Source organism: Ammodytes marinus (assembly GCF_949987685.1).
Source record: "Ammodytes marinus genome assembly, chromosome: 23".
NCBI classification, from domain to species: domain Eukaryota; kingdom Metazoa; phylum Chordata; class Actinopteri; order Uranoscopiformes; family Ammodytidae; genus Ammodytes; species Ammodytes marinus.
This window is the reverse complement of record NC_137227.1, coordinates 10,395,744-10,415,081: the sequence shown is the minus strand read 5'-3', so window position 1 is coordinate 10,415,081 and position 19,338 is coordinate 10,395,744. Positions and strand designations below refer to the sequence as shown.

Below are 19,338 nucleotides of genomic sequence, written 5' to 3'. Positions count from 1 at the left end.
AAACTTAATACAAAGTATCACATTTATATGGTGAGATTGATTACAAGAGATTGGACAGGATTCACATGATTGCCTTCAATTGTTTTTATTGCAGAAAAATCAAAAGACACGTTCACTGGAAGCGATCAAAACACACGGGAGAGTGCGTTGATTTGCCTATGATCTCGAACTGCCTATGGTCTTAACCAGACTTTAGTCTCTGTATAGGATATTTTCTCTGATCCCAAAACAGCCAAAAATGCATGTCTGTAGGCCTACCAAATTTAACATCAATCCATTCAATAGTTACAGGATCTCAAATAAACCATATGCTGGTGCTCGAAATTCTTTTTGTTGTAATTCACATAATGCTATTTGACTTTACAATAGCCCGTAAGACAACTCTGGCTGTCCAGGTAGCCTACAATATGAAAATATACTCTCATAGACAGATTGGTAATATAAAAAAACGACATAACACTGATTAAAGCCACCATCCAGCATTAGTATGATCTATTATCTTTATTTATTCTTGTATCTCCACTTGTATTGTTTGTTCTGTCACCTCATTGTCATTGGATTTGCCGCAGTAGCAGCACCAGGCGTAGCAGCCAATGAACAGTGCCATTAGCATGTAGCTAACGTTGGTGATCCAGAAGGCAAACTGGTAGAGTGTCTCGTTGCAGTAACCTTTGTATCTCCTTTTGTAGTTGGGTTCATAGATTGAGTAGATCCACACATTGCCTACAGCAGAGAACAAGTCAATTGTTTAGATATAATGGGCTCCATCTATTCAATGCGTGTTTCACCATTATAGATACTGGATGAAAAGCTTCACTAATCCATATTTATATATTAATAGCTGGTGAAAGTATAAAATATCCAAGGAGTTGCTTCAACCCCACAGAAAACCCCACCAAACTTTGTAGTTTTCTTCAGTTCTACGGAGTGTTTTAGGGTCTCTCAGCTCTGGAAAAACACACTGAATGCTACCTGCCTAGCACCAAATAGCACATTGAAAGAGTTGGCAAGTTTCTTGAAATAAGGACTTCAAATGAAAGCAAGATAATGTCACTTTTGCTTAGTGGGTAGGCTACCTGTACCACCGTTGTCACAAGGAGTGTGTGTCAAGACTCTGCACTCTCCCTGCTCACATCCTATAGGCCTACCTCAAAATCTGTCTCTCAACCTTGTGGTATTATCTATCTAGGGTATCATAATGTTTTTTTTGCTAATATAAGCCTAACCATAGGCCTTTGGTCATTGTAGAGCAAAACTGAAGCATCAAAACCTGATTAATACAGATTTAGCTCAATGAGTAATGCGCCTTCCGCATGCTTCTAAAATAAATTGGCAGACTGGTAAAAACAAGTAGACATATTTTATTAACAAAAAGTGCTGGCTACCGCTGTGTTTAGAAAAAGCTTCTATCTGCTAGTCACAATGTTGGATTATTTCATGTAGTGGCTTTAGGGAGACCTCTAGTGGCCGATTAATATTATTGCGGTACCAAATATCAGTTCCCTTTAAAGAACAATGAACAAAACAGCGAATGATTTGGTTTGATGTTTCAGTTCACTTACCTTTATGATTTATCTTTACCACTTTTAGTGCATTGATCAGTTTTTTTCTAACTTACCGATGATGAACCAGCACAAGAAGAAAAGAATGAGCAGGCAGTAGAAGGGCGTGTAGTAGGGCATGGAGCTTCTGAAGTTTTTGAAGTTTTTGAAGTAGGGCGTCATGGATAGCACAAGTAAAAGGATTTGGAAGATTCCCATCACCTCCAGGTAGATGGGGATGTAGGGCTGCACTGGGCAGTCATGGTGGTATAATGCTCCTGTTTGACAAACGGGAATAAATCAGGACGGACACTGAATAAATATGTATAGAATGTAACAAGACATCTTAAGCATTTGATGGAGTGGTGCAGCAATAAAGAGCATGTTGTCTTGAGTTTGACTCAGTTTTAACATCATAGCTTTAAGCTGATACAAGTGTCAGAGTCCCACACTGCTTGGGGGTGAAGGCAAATTACAGTCCTAAAAGTGTCAGATCATTAATGTGTGAAGTTATTGGTTTTATTTAAAGAAAGTTTTACATCCACACAATGATGTTAAATACGTCTTTGATGCACTGGCAATTTGGGGATATCCCGAGCAGTTATGGTCTTGAATGGTCTTAAAGGAATAGTTTAAAAAAAATTATTTGTAGCCTATAGCTATATGCCCCACTCCCCGGATCGAGAAAAGGCGACAGAAGCCGTTCCTGTAACTGTGCGTGCATTTTTTGATGAAGAAATGGGCACAGGTCCCTCATCCAGGTTAGTTTAGCTAAAACACTGGTAGGCTACTCAAGGGGAACAGTTCAAAAGATAAACTAAACACAGCTGTGTGCTTGTAGGGACTTGTTTATTTACCACGTTATGTTGCATTCTATATTTTTACACCCAATCTCAACTTTCTACATCCGGTAAACCAGACTATGGCCATAAAGACAACCTAGAAATCAGTTCTGTAATTGATAGCTAGCAAGAAAAAGAGGGCTGGCCAACACAGTGAGTTGCAGTAATCTAGCCTGGATTATTGCGTTGTTAACAGTCCCCATATCATTGGGAGAGAGGAAGGAATTAAGTTTAGCAATGTTCCCGAAACTAGCAACCTTTCGCCACAGATTTCAACTGTTAAATTTCAACACATCAGAAATAACGGGTCACGTGGTCACTCACCGATTAGTATGTGAGCGAAGGGCCATTTGCTGAGAAACCCCTTGCAACGGACTGTGGAAAAAAAGAGATATTTTGAAAGTAATCCCTGACACCTGCACCTATAGCCACTGTACATGATGTGAGGAAGATTGAAATGTGACACTGGATTTTTCCATAATAGCTATCTCACTTTCATTTGCCGATACGGTCTCTTGACCTTGATCCGGCTCACTCTCTGACATGGTGGGCCTGCCAGCTGCAAAAGTTGAGTCTGAAAAGGTGACAGAAAAATGTGAATGAGAATGTTTCTTCCTTAAAGATGCTACGAGGGAAATTTGAAATATTCACGCAACGGTCAAATTGTTCCTCTGATGATCATAAATGGCATGTAACAGCAAACGAGACAATCAGTATTTTTATATAGTTTTCTAAATGCCTTTGTCATCACCCAGGAACAAGAGCTGGCGTAGTAAAAACACTACTGCTTTTGTCCAAAGGGGGTGCAAGAATTAACACACACTGAAAGTTCCTCGGAGCACCTTTAAACAAAAGACATGAGCAAAATAGCTCAAAAAGCTAGTTTGACAGGAAGGATAATGTAGCAGAATATTAATGTAAACTTGTGAACCATTTAGCTTTGAACAAAACAGTCGATATTCTGACAAACATGTATGAAAACACTTGTAATTGAACAGTAATTAAAATAAAAATATGTGTTAAAAAAGATAATTGTTATACCTTCTTGTGTGGCAGATGGGCTGTATCTCTGTTATGGCTGGAAGGGAAACTACAAGGTTTTCGGTTGAGAACGTGTTAATATATGTTGCTGGATTACGACATCTGCATGTCATTCGAAGTGCATGTACTGTGTCTCAATTTAGGGGTTTTCTTCTTGATTCCCTAATTTCCTTCCCCTGTCAAAAACTTTTTTGAGGTAAGTCATTGCCTCTACAGGGGATAAGATAAATTGTATGTCCTTGGAAATTATCAAGTGTGTAAAATGTGTATAAGGTTTAGAAGGTGAAGTCTGGTGGAATCATTTCTAGTAGGCTATTAAAATCTTCATCTTTATTCATAGTCAATATTTTAGTATAGTCGGCCCGGATTGTGCTACCATGTCTGTTTTCGATGATCAAACCGAAATAGATAGGCTACATTTCCCGTTTTCAGAGTTCCTATCACTCGCTTTTCTTTTTCGTTCATTCCTTAGCAGAAGAAATAGGCCTACAGCTGTTTCTGAGTATGGTGGTACAGTGCGTAGTCTGTTGTGACTGCAATGAAAAATATCCGAGACAGTTTGATCTATAAACATCGTTATTGTTGTGGCAAAATGTTACAAAATGGACATAAAAAAGATGCATGAAATACTTGTAACAAAGCACCGCAAAAGAGCAAATAACAAGCTAACTCAAGAAATTAACAAAATCATCTAATATCATCTATCTATCTATCTATCTATCTATCTATCTATCTATCTATCTATCTATCTATCTATCTATCTATCTATCTATCTATCTATCTATCTATCTATCTATCTATCTATCTATCTATCTATCTATCTATCTATCCATCCATCCATCCATCCATCCATCCATCCATCCATCCATCCATCCATCCATCCATCTATCTATCTATCTTTTTCTCATATGTTTCTACGATTCAATGTTGAATGATTGCAGAACAACAGTTAGTTCTGTTAGCGTTCACGTTTAGAGGAGAGGCTTTTATTCTGAAGGAATCTCTGACCGGATATACTATTGTTGTTATTGCTGACAGCGGAAGTGGAACACTCTAGAATGAGATTAGCTTGCTTCTGCTGACAGTCGAGAAACACGGTGGTACTCCGCGGTGTCTCCTCTGCTGCTCTAAGAAGTAAGTCATTCAAATCCATACACATTTAATTAACTGTCTAATTGAATGTCTCCTTGCAACGTGACGTAGCTTACGCAGCAGTAGAAACCCCTTGTACTGACATGCAGAACAGTTGAGCTCTAAAGCTAGCTAACGTTGGCTGTCACACTCTCAACCTTCCTTTATGCCTTTTATACCAGGTCATGTAGTATTATATAGTATGGGATTTAGGCACTCGTGATGCCTCTTAGATTGTCCCTTTTCCTTTTGTGTCTTAATGCAACACGTCTGCCTTTGTAAATGTTGAATTAAGACCAAGTAGCTAATGCTAACTTTCGTCAGAAGGCCAAGTGAAGTTGAAGGGTTTGGAGATGTGAATAAACAATACGTCCATGGAACCACGCAGGGAAAGGATTAACTCATTAGCTTCTCTATACAAGTCAGGAAACACATCATATTAATATAATAGGAGTTTGATAATAAAAAAAAATACAGCGATTCACAGAGTGTTTAGACAGGTGCCAATTGTAATGGTAATCTATGGGCTATTTTTAAACAAAGTAGGCCTTTATCATAATGCTACTTTTTTTGATGCCATGACTCAGGAATATTTTGCTACAAAAGTATTTCTTCAATTCAGCATACTAAGCAGGAAAGGTGCCAACATAGCCTTACAAGAACATGCATATACACATCGAAGACAGTCTTATTTTTGACAACATTCAGTCCAAAGTTTTGTCACAATTAGTTTTGGTATTCAGAGCTTTGGGCACATTTAGGTTGCAAAAAAAGACAAAGAAAAAAAAACACTTATTACTTTGAATTTGCTTCTAAATGCATACTTTACTAGATGATATTATGACAGTACAGGTGTTGCTCTGGGCGTGTTACGTCAGGCAGTAGTGTTAGTTTTATGAAGTGACTTTGTACTTTTGCAGCAGGGCTTGAGCCGGCGCTGAAACTAACCTGCCAAGTATGTGAACATTCAGGATGTGCCAAGCCGGGCTCATTATCAGTTCACCTTTCACACGGATATCGCCTCTCGGGGGACGCAAATGCTTGAAAAATCCAGTTTTTCTCATCGGATGTTGTATCGCATGTTAATATCGTGGTGGAATGTTATGTTGCACATTGCCCCATTTTTAAGTCATTTTATTTTGTTCTCTTCAGATTTCTTAAGAGATTTAGTTATGTAAGGTTTTATAAAAACATGGAAGAAGAGTTCAATGACCCTCAGCCCTACAAACTCACGTGGAATGCATGCAACCCCTAAAGGCTAATCCATTTCCACACTCAATATGGAAAGATTTGAGATTGTAGCTTAGGCCTTGTTTTTTTCTTGGACTTCTTTATGCTCTAAACGTTTCTAAGAGACACTCTCACTCTATTTGATTATTTTACTTTGAAAGTTAGAATGAAACATTGTGGTTAAAGAGAGTATTTGCTTTGCTTCATCCCTGTTTCTGTCATGTATTACATGTTACAAACAGGCTTATGTTTCCTCATTTTTCTAGGTTTGTACTGACCCATAGAGGAGGATGTCTGCGGCTGTGAATAACCCTTTCCAACACTTAGTTGAGCCCCTGGACCCAGAGGACCCAAAGCAGAAGTTTTTCAACCTTTCCAAACTCGGAGATCCCAGATATGGTAACAGCAGTCTTTACCGAAAGCACACATGTGACTTCTCATTAGTGTATTTTGAATTGCTTGAATGTGTATATAGGGGAAGGTGGGGTGATTTGTGCATTTTGGAAGTTGCAAAACCCCTTGTTTCTAGAAAACCGTGGAAGAAATTGGAAATGTGACCACATATTTAAGAAGAGCCATCCATTTGACTCATCCTGTAAAGAAGGGAGACACAAGGAATAAGATATAAGCACATTTAAGCTCAAAAAACTGTGTTTTGCCTTTCAAAGTAAAATTTCCATGATCAAGGTTTTTTGATTATTGTGTCTGAACAATTATAGACACGTTTGAAAACATTTGACACATGTTTTAGTGCTTTGGTATGCTATACTTTGAGTCTATATAGTTAGCACAATGTCAACCCTAAATTGCTGCATCATGCCTATTATCCAAAATTCTGGGGATGGGGTGATTTGTGCGCAAGGGCCTGGGTGAGTTATAAGTAAGTAAGTAAGTAAAATGTATTTATAAAAGCACATTTATGACAGTTTGCACTGTCCAAAGTGCTGTACATAGTGCATTCAGTAGGTAAACAATGAAGGTAAAATAACAATAACCAAAATAAAAGACGTAAAGCCCATACATCCACATAAACACAGATAGTAGTGCAGAGGTAAGTAAGTAGTGCAGAGGTTAATGGGGAGGAAACACCAGGGTGTACATATGGGTTTTGAGCCTTGATTTAAAGGCAGAAATGTAGGGGGAATCACATTTGTCAGGTGGCAGTTGGTTCCACAAGCACGGAGCAACTAGTGCAAAGTACATTTCTGAGAGTTGTGCCAGTGGCATGGCTGTATACGCTGGTCACCAAAAGAAAGTGATTGTCTACAGTAGCTCAGAAGAGGGTGACATCTCAATTCCACTTAACGACACCACTGATGAGAGTTCAGATGGCCAGAAAGATGATGATGGTGACTTTGTCATTGTGACACAATGACGCACAAATCACCCCACTACGTGGGGTGATTTGTGCGACAAGACAACTTTTTTTCCGAAAGCTATATTTCTTAAACAGTTTATTCCAGATCCAAAGTTTTTATTGCCAGGGATGCACAACATCCTGAAATATATGTACATATTTGAGTTGGAGACATAACTGTCAAGGCCTGACTTTAAAATCACTTTGAGTAAAAAGTTGCACAAATCACCCCACCTTCCCCTATTCCCCGAGAGGTTACTTTCAATTCAATTCTAAAAGCTTTATTGACATGACTATTGTGGTAAACAGTATTGTCAAAGTGTCCCTGGGCAAGACTCTGAACCCCAAATTGCTGCTATCGCTGTACTGTATGCGTCTGTGATTGGGTGAATGTGTACATTTTACTATGTAAAGCGCTTTGCTTCTGTGAAAAACCAGGGAAAAGCGCTTTATATAAGTGGAGTCCATTTACTATTTACATATAAAGTATAGAATAATACAAACAATAATTTACACAGAATAGTAGACTTCAATTATTACTAGTTACACATTTATAATAACATGAAATGATATATAATACAAATGATAAGAAAGGATTGCACTGGGTGACATGTTTGTCTGTCCCCCTCAGACCGTCTGCCGTTCTCCATCCGGGTCCTCTTGGAGTCTGCGGTCAGGAACTGTGACGGCTTTCTGGTGAAGAGCTCCGATGTGGAAAGCATTCTCAACTGGAAGCAGACCCAGGGTCAGTCTGTGGAGGTGCCCTTCAGACCGGCACGCGTCATCCTCCAGGACTTCACGTGCGTTGTTGTGTGTGGGACACTGATCTCTTTTTTTAACAAAGTACTGCTGTGTTTGTTTGAAACCACAAAACTTTCCATTTTCAATCAGTTTTTTTTACACATAAAAGGTCAGCGTCAGAGTGCTAATCATTCTCCGGAAAAGTTATAGAGTGTCTTCTGTGACTCTGAAGGATCTTTGTCAAGTCTTAGATAAAAAAATCTCTGACGATGCCATAGTGATGTCATAAGGGTTATCTCTGTTTGGGAAATGTTAGGATCCATTTTTTGTTTTCTTAATTATTTTTGGAGGTTGACCCGATACTTATATATTCAGTAGTCTAGAAATATTGTTGCCTTATTCTTTGAGATATGTAGAATATATGTGATAACACGGTGCAGCCATGAAAACCTGGTGTCAAATAAAGGCCTGTCCCGTTTATAATGAATGCGGATGAAGGCGGACTCATTTCTTTAAAACGGTATTGTTTATTTCATTGTTATCGAGATCAGAGTTACTGTTAATTGCGATACGATGTTGATGATTGTGAGTGGACTCCCTCTGACGTAGTGTGTGTCCTACCCCTCCCTACAGAGGTGTGCCCGCCGTGGTGGACTTTGCTGCCATGCGCGATGCGGTGATGAAACTGGGAGGAGACCCGGAGAGGATTAATCCCGTTTGCCCAGCTGACCTGGTCATCGATCATTCCATACAAGTGGACTTTAACAGGAAGTAAGACCAGGTTCATCCACAATAGCACCATCAGTTAGTAGATACTGTACTGCCTATAGATACAGTATAATTATCTTTAAAGCTATAGTGCGTAATATCTGTCACACCCCCACCCCCATGAGGAATTCTGAGTAATTACAATAACACAGTCGGTGCATCTACACGAGGTACAGTAAGCCTTTAGTGATGGATTTTATACCTTCTGCTGTACGTCCAGGTTTTGTCTTAGCAGTAGAATCAACAACTGAAACATTTCTTTGGCGCTTCTTGGGATTTTTCAGAGCTCCTGCGCCAGTGTCGGGTGGGGGGGGGCGACACCCGTTTTGTAAACGCTGCCATAAGAAATATAGATATAATTTTGTGGAGCGGATAGGCTTAATCAACTTTTTGTCAACTCTTTGGGCGATGGCTTGAATGAAACCGGCATTCATTGATGTGAAAAAGATACGCACTATAGCTTTAAACACTTGTATAATCCAATCTTTCTCCATAATGTTTTCACACTGGATCCTTTCCCTCTTCAGGTCTGACAGCGTTCAGAAAAACCAGGACTTGGAGTTTGACCGCAACAAAGAGAGATTTCAGTTCTTAAAGGTGTGAAATGTGAACACCCATCAATAAGTATAGTTCTGACATATAGGTGACTGTGAAGAGATTTGTTTAAGGCTTACATGTGTGTTGTCTGTCCTCCCCAGTGGGGCTCTAAGGCCTTCAGGAACATGCGAATCATTCCTCCAGGTTCAGGGATTGTTCACCAGGTCAACCTCGAGTACTTGGCCCGGGTGGTGTTTAACTTTGACGGGTACTTCTACCCCGACAGCCTGGTGGGCACGGACTCACACACCACAATGATCGACGGGCTGGGAGTCCTAGGCTGGGGTAAGACATAGAAAACATTCTATAAAACAATATATATGGACACAATTCTGAAATAATACTCTGAAATGCCTGCTCTCATGTGTATTCATGCAATGCAATAGAGAAAGCTTTTAACTAATGATAAGATGACAGTTACCTGGAGTATGCCATTTTAAACAGGATTTGTGGTTAAACTTTCAGGTGTGGGTGGAATCGAAGCGGAGGCCGTTATGCTGGGTCAGCCAATCAGCATGGTTCTGCCTGATGTGGTCGGGTACAAGCTGAGTGGAACCCCAAACAAGTTCATTACCTCCACTGACATCGTCCTCACTGTGACAAAGGTATCACAATCAGTTTAACACACTCATGCCACTCAATAACAAGCATTTATACGAGCTGTAGCATCACTTACACTGTCCCATCCCCTTGTGCCCTCAGCACCTGCGTCAGGTGGGCGTGGTGGGGAAGTTTGTGGAGTTCTTTGGCCCGGGCGTGGCTCAGCTGTCCATTGCTGACAGAGCCACCATCGCCAACATGTGTCCAGAGTACGGGGCCACCGCAGCCTTCTTCCCTGTGGACCACGTCAGCATTAACTACCTGGAGCAGACAGGTGAGGCTTTACTGTCAATTATGTTGTAGTTTTATTTAACATACAAACACAAAAAGAAACACATGGTAATAAAACATATAAGTACATGACAACCTGTACGGGCTTGTATGAAAACCACACCCACAAAAAAATATTTGAATATTAGAATACAACACAATAAAAAAAAATAACAAAGTTCAGCATCATCAATGCACACAGAATTTGATCGTCATACCAACTTATGGCATTAATGACATATGGTTAACTTGCACTGTACAATAAGTGACTAAGACTTGGACCTAAAGTGATACCTAATTGATCTAAAAACCCCTCTTTGATTTATTTCAAGAAATTATATTTTTTTCATTTGTTTGTGTCCAGGCCGAGATGCAGAGAAGCTGGCCTACATCACAAAGTACCTGAAGGCAGTGGCCATGTTCAGAGACTACAACAACGTCTCCCAGGATCCAGATTTCACTCAGGTCCGTCCCTACATCATTTGAGACGCTTCTGTTTTTCATTATTCAGTCCATAAAAGAGAAAAACTCAATAATATAGCAGACCAAGAGTGTCAAGATGTTACTTTACCAGAGACAAAAATGTTAGGATTCAAGTTATTTATCGGTCCCTATCTCTTAGGTTGTAGAAATGGATCTGAGCTCAGTGGTTCCGTGCTGCAGTGGCCCCAAAAGACCTCAGGACAGAATCGCTGTGTCCGACATGAAGACAGACCTGGAGGCCTGCCTGGGAGCAAAGGTAAGTGTACCAGTGTATGTGTCCCAAAATCATCACACCATGAAGAAATCAGGGTGGTAGACCTCACAAGCTTTCATTTTGCCCCTTGTGACCATTTCCAGCAAGGGTTCAAGGGTTTCCAAGTGTCTCCCGAGCGCCACAACACCCAGGTCCCCTTCCAGTACAATGGAGAAGAGTACACGTTAGGACATGGATCTGTGGTCATCGCAGCCATCACCAGCTGCACCAACACCAGCAACCCCTCTGTCATGCTCGGGGCAGGTGAGTGTACATTGCTGCTCCTTCTATTATATCATGGGATTTTTCAGAGACTTTTTACGCTCGACAGTTATGTGAAACAGTTAATAAAGCCTCTGGAAACCTTCGTCTAAAATAGTAAAACATCAATATATATGATATCAAACTTGGGTGTCTAAATTGACAAGAAATCAGATTGAAAAATAAATGTTCATAAACATTATAAAAAAGTTGTTCCAAACCGTTCGACAGGACTGTATGGGCGTGACCATATTAAATGGTCTCCATGGCAACAGTCATTGTTTTTATAGATTGTTTAGGCAGAGAACGGCCGTGATTGGTTAAAAAAAACGTATTGTGTAATAAGAAGCCGAGCATAACCCGCCTAATCTAAACCAAATTTCTGTAAAGTTTACCTAACTTAAATGACAATATCTTTCATTTGGATTGATAAATATGCTTAACTCTTTTTAGAGGCTTACAATCATGTTAATACCAGTTGTAGTAATTACACAGAAGGATTTTGTGGATATGGGTTTACCTGGGCTTTAAACGTCATTGCTCTTCCCCCAGGACTCCTTGCAAAGAAGGCAATAGAGTGTGGCTTGAGTGTGAAGCCGTACATTAAGACCAGCCTCTCCCCAGGCAGTGGAGTGGTCACATACTACCTGAAGGAGAGTGGTGTTATGGACTACCTCTCTCAGCTGGGGTAAGCTGTTCACATTACTCACCCAGGCAGTGCTCTCTGTGTATATAGACCATACCAGAAGTGCAAGCTAATCTGGGGAAGACAAAGACAAATGATGTGTTCAATGTTAAAGTCAATTTGTTTACCTGGGAAACCATCACAACCTGTAGAGCAGACATTCATACATCTGTAGAAGCCTTACTGAAGAAACTGAAACACAATATAGAGATGGTATTGAAGAGTATTTTGAGGCATTAGATGCAGTGAAAATGTTGACACCTGCTGGCTGATTGCTAGTATTGCATCTATACGCAGGTATTAAATCAGAGCTCATTAGAAAACACAGTCAAAGTCTCACTACTCTCATAACAATTTGATAATAATAATATTAATAATTACATTTTACTTTGAAGTCCTCAGTGCAGCTGTCAAACTTATACTACATGATACAAAATAAATTGCAGTACAGCCACAACCACAGCTATGTCCAACTTAAGCACCACATGGCACATGTCAACTGAAGTTAGTATGAAGCGCTGTACGGATTTGCTACCTTGTAAACAATCCTTTTGTGTTTTCCTGATAGCTTTGAGGTTGTTGGCTATGGTTGCATGACCTGTATAGGCAACAGTGGGCCGTTGCCAGAGCCCGTGGTGGATGCCATAACACAGGTACTAAGAAGCTGCTTCCACATCCCCACTGTGGTTCTCACATTTCCATGCTCTACTTAGCTCTGTCTCTTCATACATCATTATCTTTTTGTTTTTTTCCTCTCCAAGAATTCCTCTTCCATCCTGTAATATTTGGAATATTATGGGCACAAACCTACTTTTTCCTCTATGTCACCTGCCTCCATTTAAAAGGTGGACATTCTGGAGAATGCTTGTTGTCAAAATCAGTGAACACCTCCTGACTATCCGCTACCTGTCCGTAGAAAATCCAGTGTTAATTGACATCCTAGGGTTCTGTAAACGGGCATTTTGCTGTATACGCTGGCCCCTGTTTGTTTACCTACCAGTTTACAGAGCCTAGGCTGTGTATTAACACCAGCATTATTTTCAGTGATCCACAGAACAGACAATTATTTAAGCGTGAGGAGATATTCACTTATTTTGAGAAAAAGGGATTTGACAACAACAGTCTCCAGAATGGCTGACTCCACCTTCTAACAAGCTATGTTGTTTAATGGCAATCGTAATACATGCAGTTCTATTTTCTCTAATGGTCTTTGTTGTTTCCATGGATTGTTTCAGGGCGACCTGGTGGCTGCAGGCATCCTATCAGGCAACAGGAACTTTGAAGGGAGAGTTCACCCCAACACCAGAGCAAACTACCTGGCCTCTCCACCACTGGTCATCGCCTACGCCATCGCCGGCACTGTGAGGATAGACTTTGACAAAGAACCCATTGGTGAGTGGAACACATTCAGCCAGCCTAGCTAGTTGGCCCCATACAAGCACCGCAGGCATTCATGTTGCAATGCATGCTGGTTACACTGAGCGGTTACGGTCTGACTGTCAGTATCCCCCACAACCTGTCATCATATCATCACACACTACAGCAGCTTAGCAGATACTGTGTGTGTGTGTGTGTGTGTGTGTGTGTGTGTGTGTGTGTGTGTGTGTGTGTGTGTGTGTGTGTGTGTGTGTGTGTGTGTGTGTGTGTGTGTGTGTGTGTGTGTGTGTGTGTGTGTGTGTGTGTGTGTGTGTGTGTGTGTGTGTGTGTGTGTGTGTGTGTGTGTGTGTGTGTGTGTGTGTGTGTGTGTGTGTGTGTGTGTGTTTACGTTTACTCTCTCAACAACATTGTTGCTGCTAAGAACCAGTTTTGTGGTGACACCCAGTTTGAAAGAGAGACGATATTCTTAAAGATGCTTAAAGGTGGAGTCAGCGCTTCTGGAGAAAACATGTGTGACCAAAATCAAGAGAATATCTCCTCACAATGCGCTACCTGTACGTATGTATGTGCACTGACAAAAAAATGCTGGTGTTATTACACAGCCTAGGCTCTGTAAATGTCATCTGTGTATTAACACCAGGATTTTTTTGTGTGACAGAAAGCGATTTGGTCAACAAGCGTTCTCCAGAAATCACTGACACCCCAAACTGCTCCAGGGGCGCTGTACTGCGGCTGACCCTGCGCTCTGACCCCCTCCGAAGTGTGGTAACTTGAGAGGGGATATGCGAAAAGACGAATTTCAATGTGCCTCGTGTACAACTGACAAATAAAGATAACTTAACTTAACTTAACTTAACCACCTTTAACAACCAAAACAGCTTCTGAGATTGAGGCAAAAAAAAAAACAGCAGTAGTTTTTTTTAAATGTTTTAATCTTACCCTCTCTCCCTTTTACAGCCAAGAACGCTGAAGGCAAAGAGATTTTCCTGAGGGATATCTGGCCCACGCGGGAGGAGATCCAGGCTGTGGAGAGAACCTATGTCATCCCATCCATGTTCAAAGAAGTCTATGAGAAGATTGAGGTACGGTGCAACATTAAGTCTTTTCGCACGAGAGCAAGTGTTCCAACAGTGTAATGTTGATGAGTGATTGACGTAAGTGTGTCTTGTGTTGTTGCAGAAAGTGAATGAACGCTGGAACTCCCTGGTTGCCCCCTCTGACAAGCTGTATACCTGGGACCCCGAGTCAACCTACATCAAGTCTCCGCCATTCTTCGATGGTTTGGTAAATATACAACTCAATAAGTCTACTTCAAAATCACTCTTTCTCAAAATCAATGAATATCTGCTCACGATCCACTACTCGTCTGTACCGTGTGTGCGCTAGAAAATAATCTGGTCTTATACCTCTGTATACTGACATGTTGCTAGCTACGGTGGGCCCCTTTTTGTTTAAATAAACATTGTTTACATGCCAGTTTACAGAGCCTAGGCTGTGGAATAACACACTCAGTACAGACAGGTAGCAGATCGTGAGGAGATATTTATGATTTTTGACAAGAGTGATTTTGACTCCACCTTTAATAATATGACTCGGACAGCCAGTATTTTACTAGCATGGCTATTACTATTTATTACCTGTATTTCTACTACCAGTATAGTACCCAGAAGATGTCTCAACTAAAAAGTGTCTTCATATCATGTCATGTTGTCTTATTTCAGACCATGAAGCTGCATCCTCCCCAGTCCATCAATGAAGCCTATGTTCTGTTGAACTTTGGAGACTCGGTCACCACAGACCACATCTCTCCTGCCGGGAACATTGCCCGGACCAGCTCTGCAGCGCGCTACCTGTCTAACAGAGGGTGAGTGAGTGACATCACCCCTGTCTGCTTTTAAAAGAGGCTTTTATACACCCTCTCTCTCTCTCTCTTGGTTTACATTGAATGAGTCATGGTAGCTCTAAATAGAGTGGAACGGAAAGGCAACAGCCACCCGTTCAGAAAAGTAAGAGAAGTCATCCCATTTAGAAAACTCAGTTAAAAAACGGTGTGGTGTATTGAAAAACAATAACATTTGTTCAGTGAAGAAAAGGCAATAATATAGGATTACAGCATGTTTAAATGTAATACAATTGGGAATTATAAAATAAAATAGAGGAAGGCTCTCCCATAAAAGTATGTTTTTTTTAAGAAGGAACTTAATAAGAGATGATCAGATCTATATATGTATTCAATCAAGCAACACAGACAAACCAACAAATAAATAAATAAATAAGAGGGCTGAGTGTAACTAGAAGAAGCCTTCAACAACATATATCCACACTGTCCCTTTGAGCTGTTTTGCTTCCCGATAACCGTTTCCACAGTTTAACCCCTCGTGACTACAACTCGTACGGCTCCCGTCGAGGCAACGACGCCGTCATGGCCAGAGGGACGTTCGCCAACATCCGCCTCTTCAACAAGTTCCTCAACAAGCAAGCGCCTCAAACCCTCCACCTGCCAACTGGGGAGACGGTAGGGACACTTGTAATATTATCACCATAAGGGTAACAGTAGTATGTATATTACTTCAATATTTTTCTCTTTGTCGTCCAGCTGGATGTGTTTGATGCCGCAGAGAGATACCAGCAGTCCGGAGTTCCTCTGCTCATTCTAGCAGGGAAGGAGTACGGCTCAGGCAGCTCCAGAGACTGGGCAGCAAAGGGCCCCTTTCTACTGGTGAGCAGCACTTTTTATCATGGCCTCATTTGGTAAATGAACAAAGCTAGAATGGTTTTGATTTTTCACCCAAAAACCTCAGTAATTCTTCCTTAAAGGTCACATATTATGCTAAATGCACTTTTTAAATGTGTTCTAACATATCCATGGGTCCACGGTGTCCCTAGAGACTGCCAAAATATTTAAAAAAATAACAATATCTCCTTTTCTCACTCTCCCCCTTTCTGAAACCCCCACCCCTCCCCCCCAATATACGTCAGAATTCTCCTCGTTTCTGACCTCAAAAACTGGAAAGCCAGAAGCTTCAACTGTGCAGCCCACACCCCTATTTCTTATTGGTCCACGGCCCTGACAGACAGAGGGCGAGGCGTATCTGGCTTCGCTTCCGGACAGGGGGCGGGGGAGCTCAAAGATTGTATATATACGAGGGGAGCTGCAGCTCTTTTTAAAAAATAGGCCATTGTGAGATTAGCTGAACATCAGCATAGTACAATAAATTATCTGAAAGTCTTTTTCAGCAAACAATTAAAGAAAAACGTATTAGGGACCACTAAGACCATATACTATGGTGTATAATAGAACCGAAAAGTGTATAATATGGGAGCTTTAAAAGTCTTAAATGTAAGTGTACCCAGGCAGAAATGAGACATATCATGGTGACAAAGTTCAAATGAAGAGACTTTAAAATAGATATAAATTCATACGTGCATACAGTATAGTTGTCATGGGCAGTGGGTGAAGAACGTTGTTGTTGTTGTCCTCAGGGTATTAAGGCGGTCATAGCAGAAAGCTACGAGCGGATCCATCGCAGTAACCTGGTTGGGATGGGAGTGATCCCTCTGGAGTATCTCCATGGAGACACCGCAGACAGCCTGGGACTGACCGGCAAGGAGCGCTACACCATCAACGTGCCAGAGCAGCTCACACCTAGGATGCTAGTGGACGTTAAGGTCGGTTAGAGACATTGTCTGTGTTGAAATACGACATCATTTTACTGTCTAGTTGATGTATTTTAGAATATGAAAGGAGGACACCTGAAAATATTGAATTGGAATGTAAGCAAAGTGTATTGGTGTATGTATGTTGTTTGATGACCTGCATTTACAAATGCAGTATATACTGTTACATGTTTATTCTGCAATAATATAATAATGTAAAGTAGGGGCAAGAGTATACAAGCTTTATAGTTACGGTATGTGTACTCCTTCTCAAACTTATCCTTTTTTTTTCTTTGATAGAATTGGATTGCGATAGATAGATAGATAGATAGATAGATAGATAGATAGATAGATAGATAGATAGATAGATAGATAGATAGATAGATAGATAGATAGATAGATAGATAGATAGATAGATAGATAGATAGATAGTACAAAATCTAATCAAATATTGTCTCCCTCTGTTCCACACAGCTGGACACGGGCAAAACATTCCAGGTGCGGATGAGATTCGACACAGACGTTGAACTGACGTACTTCCACCACGGAGGCATCCTCAACTACATGATCCGCAAGATGTCCGAAAACTAAACTACAGCAGCAACGTGCCAAGTACGGGGAGCGACACGCTTTTCTAATTCTCAGCTGTACTCGAACATGGCGGCCACTGCTACTATAGTGACATCATGTAACTGTCACTGAAGAATACCGTCCAAATCATTGTCCATGGGTAGTGCAGAGAGCCACTAACAGCCACAACAGATAGCAACCGATCGCAATATTCTCATTGTGGAGAATGCGCTGCTTATTTTAATCAATAGAAGCAGACAAATATATATATATATATATATAACAGTATAAATAATGTGATGCATATGAATGTTAAGATATGCAAGGTAGGATGATACTTGATTGAAACAGTTAGGAAAGTCACTTAAACCAGATGTCCTCCACTATTTCATGTAGCTCATGAACGTATCCCTGGTTATAGATGTTTACTGTTCTCATCAGTTGTGTTGTGAGACGACACTACTTCATTTGTGAGATTATGCCAAACGAAAGGCAAATGGCCATTCAAGATTACTACAACCTGGTTCTTATTGTTGCCCTTTATTTGAGTACATTCCGACACCATTTAATGGCTAATATCTCGAGTACGGTTCAGTTAGATTTATCCTTATTTGATAAGGCAAATTTTAGGCAGACAAAAAAAAGGCATGAGTAGGAGGCTGTTTCTGTATTTATAAAAACTAATCTTGGTGGCTAGTTATTTCATAAGTACAGAGGGTGTGAGCTTAGCAGAGCAGACAGGTGAAACAAAGGTTTCTTTGTGGTTTCATTTAACACAGTCTATAATTAAGAGCTCTTGTCCCATCAGTGAAACTAGCACAGTTTTTTTTTTCCTCACACTATAGCACTGATCAATAGGTGGCAGTCATTTGCAAACAAAGGCAGCAAAGAGGAAGCTGGTGACAATGCAGTTGTTGGAAAAACTTTTTAGGAAAACATCAGATGAGCAAATGTTTGAAGAAATAATTCATCACTTTTGCCAGACCTCATGAACACAATGTGTTTTGGTTAGAAAACCTCTTAAATCCACAGTGCAGTGTAAACTCTTGGTTAACACCATCTTCAGCCATGTGAGCACATAACCTTAGTGGATGTTGCCCCCCCCCCCCCCCCCCACACACCCCCTGCATTCCTTCTACAACTTTACCTTCCAATTTCTCTTTTTCTTTTTTCTTCTCCAGCAAAATAATCATGAGGTTATAAGCTCATTAGTAATCACCAGGTTGTAATAATGTAGAATGTGGAACATGTAAAAGTTGAGAAGCATTTCAACATGGATGAGAAAAGTCCTTGAGGTGCTCGAAAAGAAATAAAACACTGGACAAAGGAAGAGATGTAGTGTGACTGATAGTAGGACACTATTGTGGTTACTCTTCCAGTTCAACGCAAAAAGTGTACTAGGGTACCTATTATTGCACATGCACTGTTTTCATCGTTCATGTCTGTCTTCACCTTTTGTCTGTCTTGTTTGTTCTTCAGACATTCCTGTAAGAATCTGCTTTTGTCAAGTGTCAAGTTAACTTAATTGACTGCCTTAATAATTTAACTATATGGTCGTCTTGATTCATAGATCTGTGTGTCTTCTCGCTCTTTTATCCTAGAACTCTGACCAAACCATGTTTAATGTTTTTTTTTTCATGTACAATGAATACACTGTCTGAATGCATTTAGCCTGAGATTACTGACAACTAGAATAAAATATGATTTTTTTTTTCTCACTACTTTGCGTCATCATTCTTAAACTTTCATTTCTATTTTACTTTGTATGTCTCTGTAGAAGGGGCAACGTCAGCTTGAAGCTCTTTGCAATCTTCTGCAGACCCTTGGCAGTTCCAAAACTTCCAACACAGTATGAGACTATAATGGCATGCCGTTCTCTTTTCTTTCTTTTTTTTCTAAATAGACTGGAGAATATGAACCTTAAAATAGTCCCC

General features: G+C 40.5%; 2 protein-coding genes across 2 annotated transcripts; one reads left to right on the top strand and one right to left on the bottom strand.

The window, feature by feature from the left end:
* Positions 1–202: 202 nt before the first annotated feature.
* LOC307269597 (transmembrane protein 272-like) lies at positions 203–3,468 on the bottom strand. Its single transcript, XM_080052591.1, has 5 exons — positions 3,425–3,468; positions 2,877–2,957; positions 2,708–2,758; positions 1,619–1,819; positions 203–723 (listed from the first exon to the last, which is right to left on the bottom strand). The coding sequence occupies exons 2-5, from the start codon at positions 2,926–2,928 to the stop codon at positions 506–508; spliced, it is 522 nt and encodes a 173-aa protein (XP_079908717.1). The 5' UTR covers positions 2,929–2,957; positions 3,425–3,468; the 3' UTR covers positions 203–505.
* A 999-nt stretch (positions 3,469–4,467) lies between these two features.
* aco1 (aconitase 1, soluble) lies at positions 4,468–19,097 on the top strand. The gene is made up of 21 exons (XM_080051894.1): positions 4,468–4,558; positions 6,052–6,184; positions 7,774–7,942; positions 8,517–8,654; positions 9,179–9,248; positions 9,350–9,533; positions 9,714–9,853; positions 9,951–10,122; positions 10,483–10,583; positions 10,741–10,857; positions 10,959–11,118; positions 11,668–11,803; positions 12,369–12,453; positions 13,036–13,192; positions 14,135–14,259; positions 14,357–14,461; positions 14,899–15,041; positions 15,545–15,692; positions 15,774–15,896; positions 16,661–16,846; positions 17,309–19,097. Exons 2-21 carry the CDS (start codon positions 6,076–6,078, stop codon positions 17,423–17,425), a joined length of 2,685 nt encoding a protein of 894 aa, XP_079908020.1. The 5' UTR covers positions 4,468–4,558; positions 6,052–6,075; the 3' UTR covers positions 17,426–19,097.
* Positions 19,098–19,338: the final 241 nt, after the last annotated feature.

Bases quoted from the DNA above. Each gene is read 5' to 3' on its own strand.
- LOC307269597 (XM_080052591.1), bottom strand. From the start codon at position 2,928: ATGTCAGAGAGTGAGCCGGATCAAGGTCAAGAGACCGTATCGGCAAAT. The intron at 2,759-2,876 runs GTGAGATAGCTA...TTTTTTCCACAG, and splicing joins GACCGTATCGGCAAATGAAA to TCCGTTGCAAGGGGTTTCTC. The intron at 724-1,618 runs GTAAGTTAGAAA...TCTCTGCTGTAG, and splicing joins CTTGTGCTGGTTCATCATCG to GCAATGTGTGGATCTACTCA.
- aco1 (XM_080051894.1), top strand. From the start codon at position 6,076: ATGTCTGCGGCTGTGAATAACCCTTTCCAACACTTAGTTGAGCCCCTG. The intron at 6,185-7,773 runs GTAACAGCAGTC...TGTCCCCCTCAG, and splicing joins ACTCGGAGATCCCAGATATG to ACCGTCTGCCGTTCTCCATC. The intron at 16,847-17,308 runs GTCGGTTAGAGA...TGTTCCACACAG, and splicing joins GGATGCTAGTGGACGTTAAG to CTGGACACGGGCAAAACATT.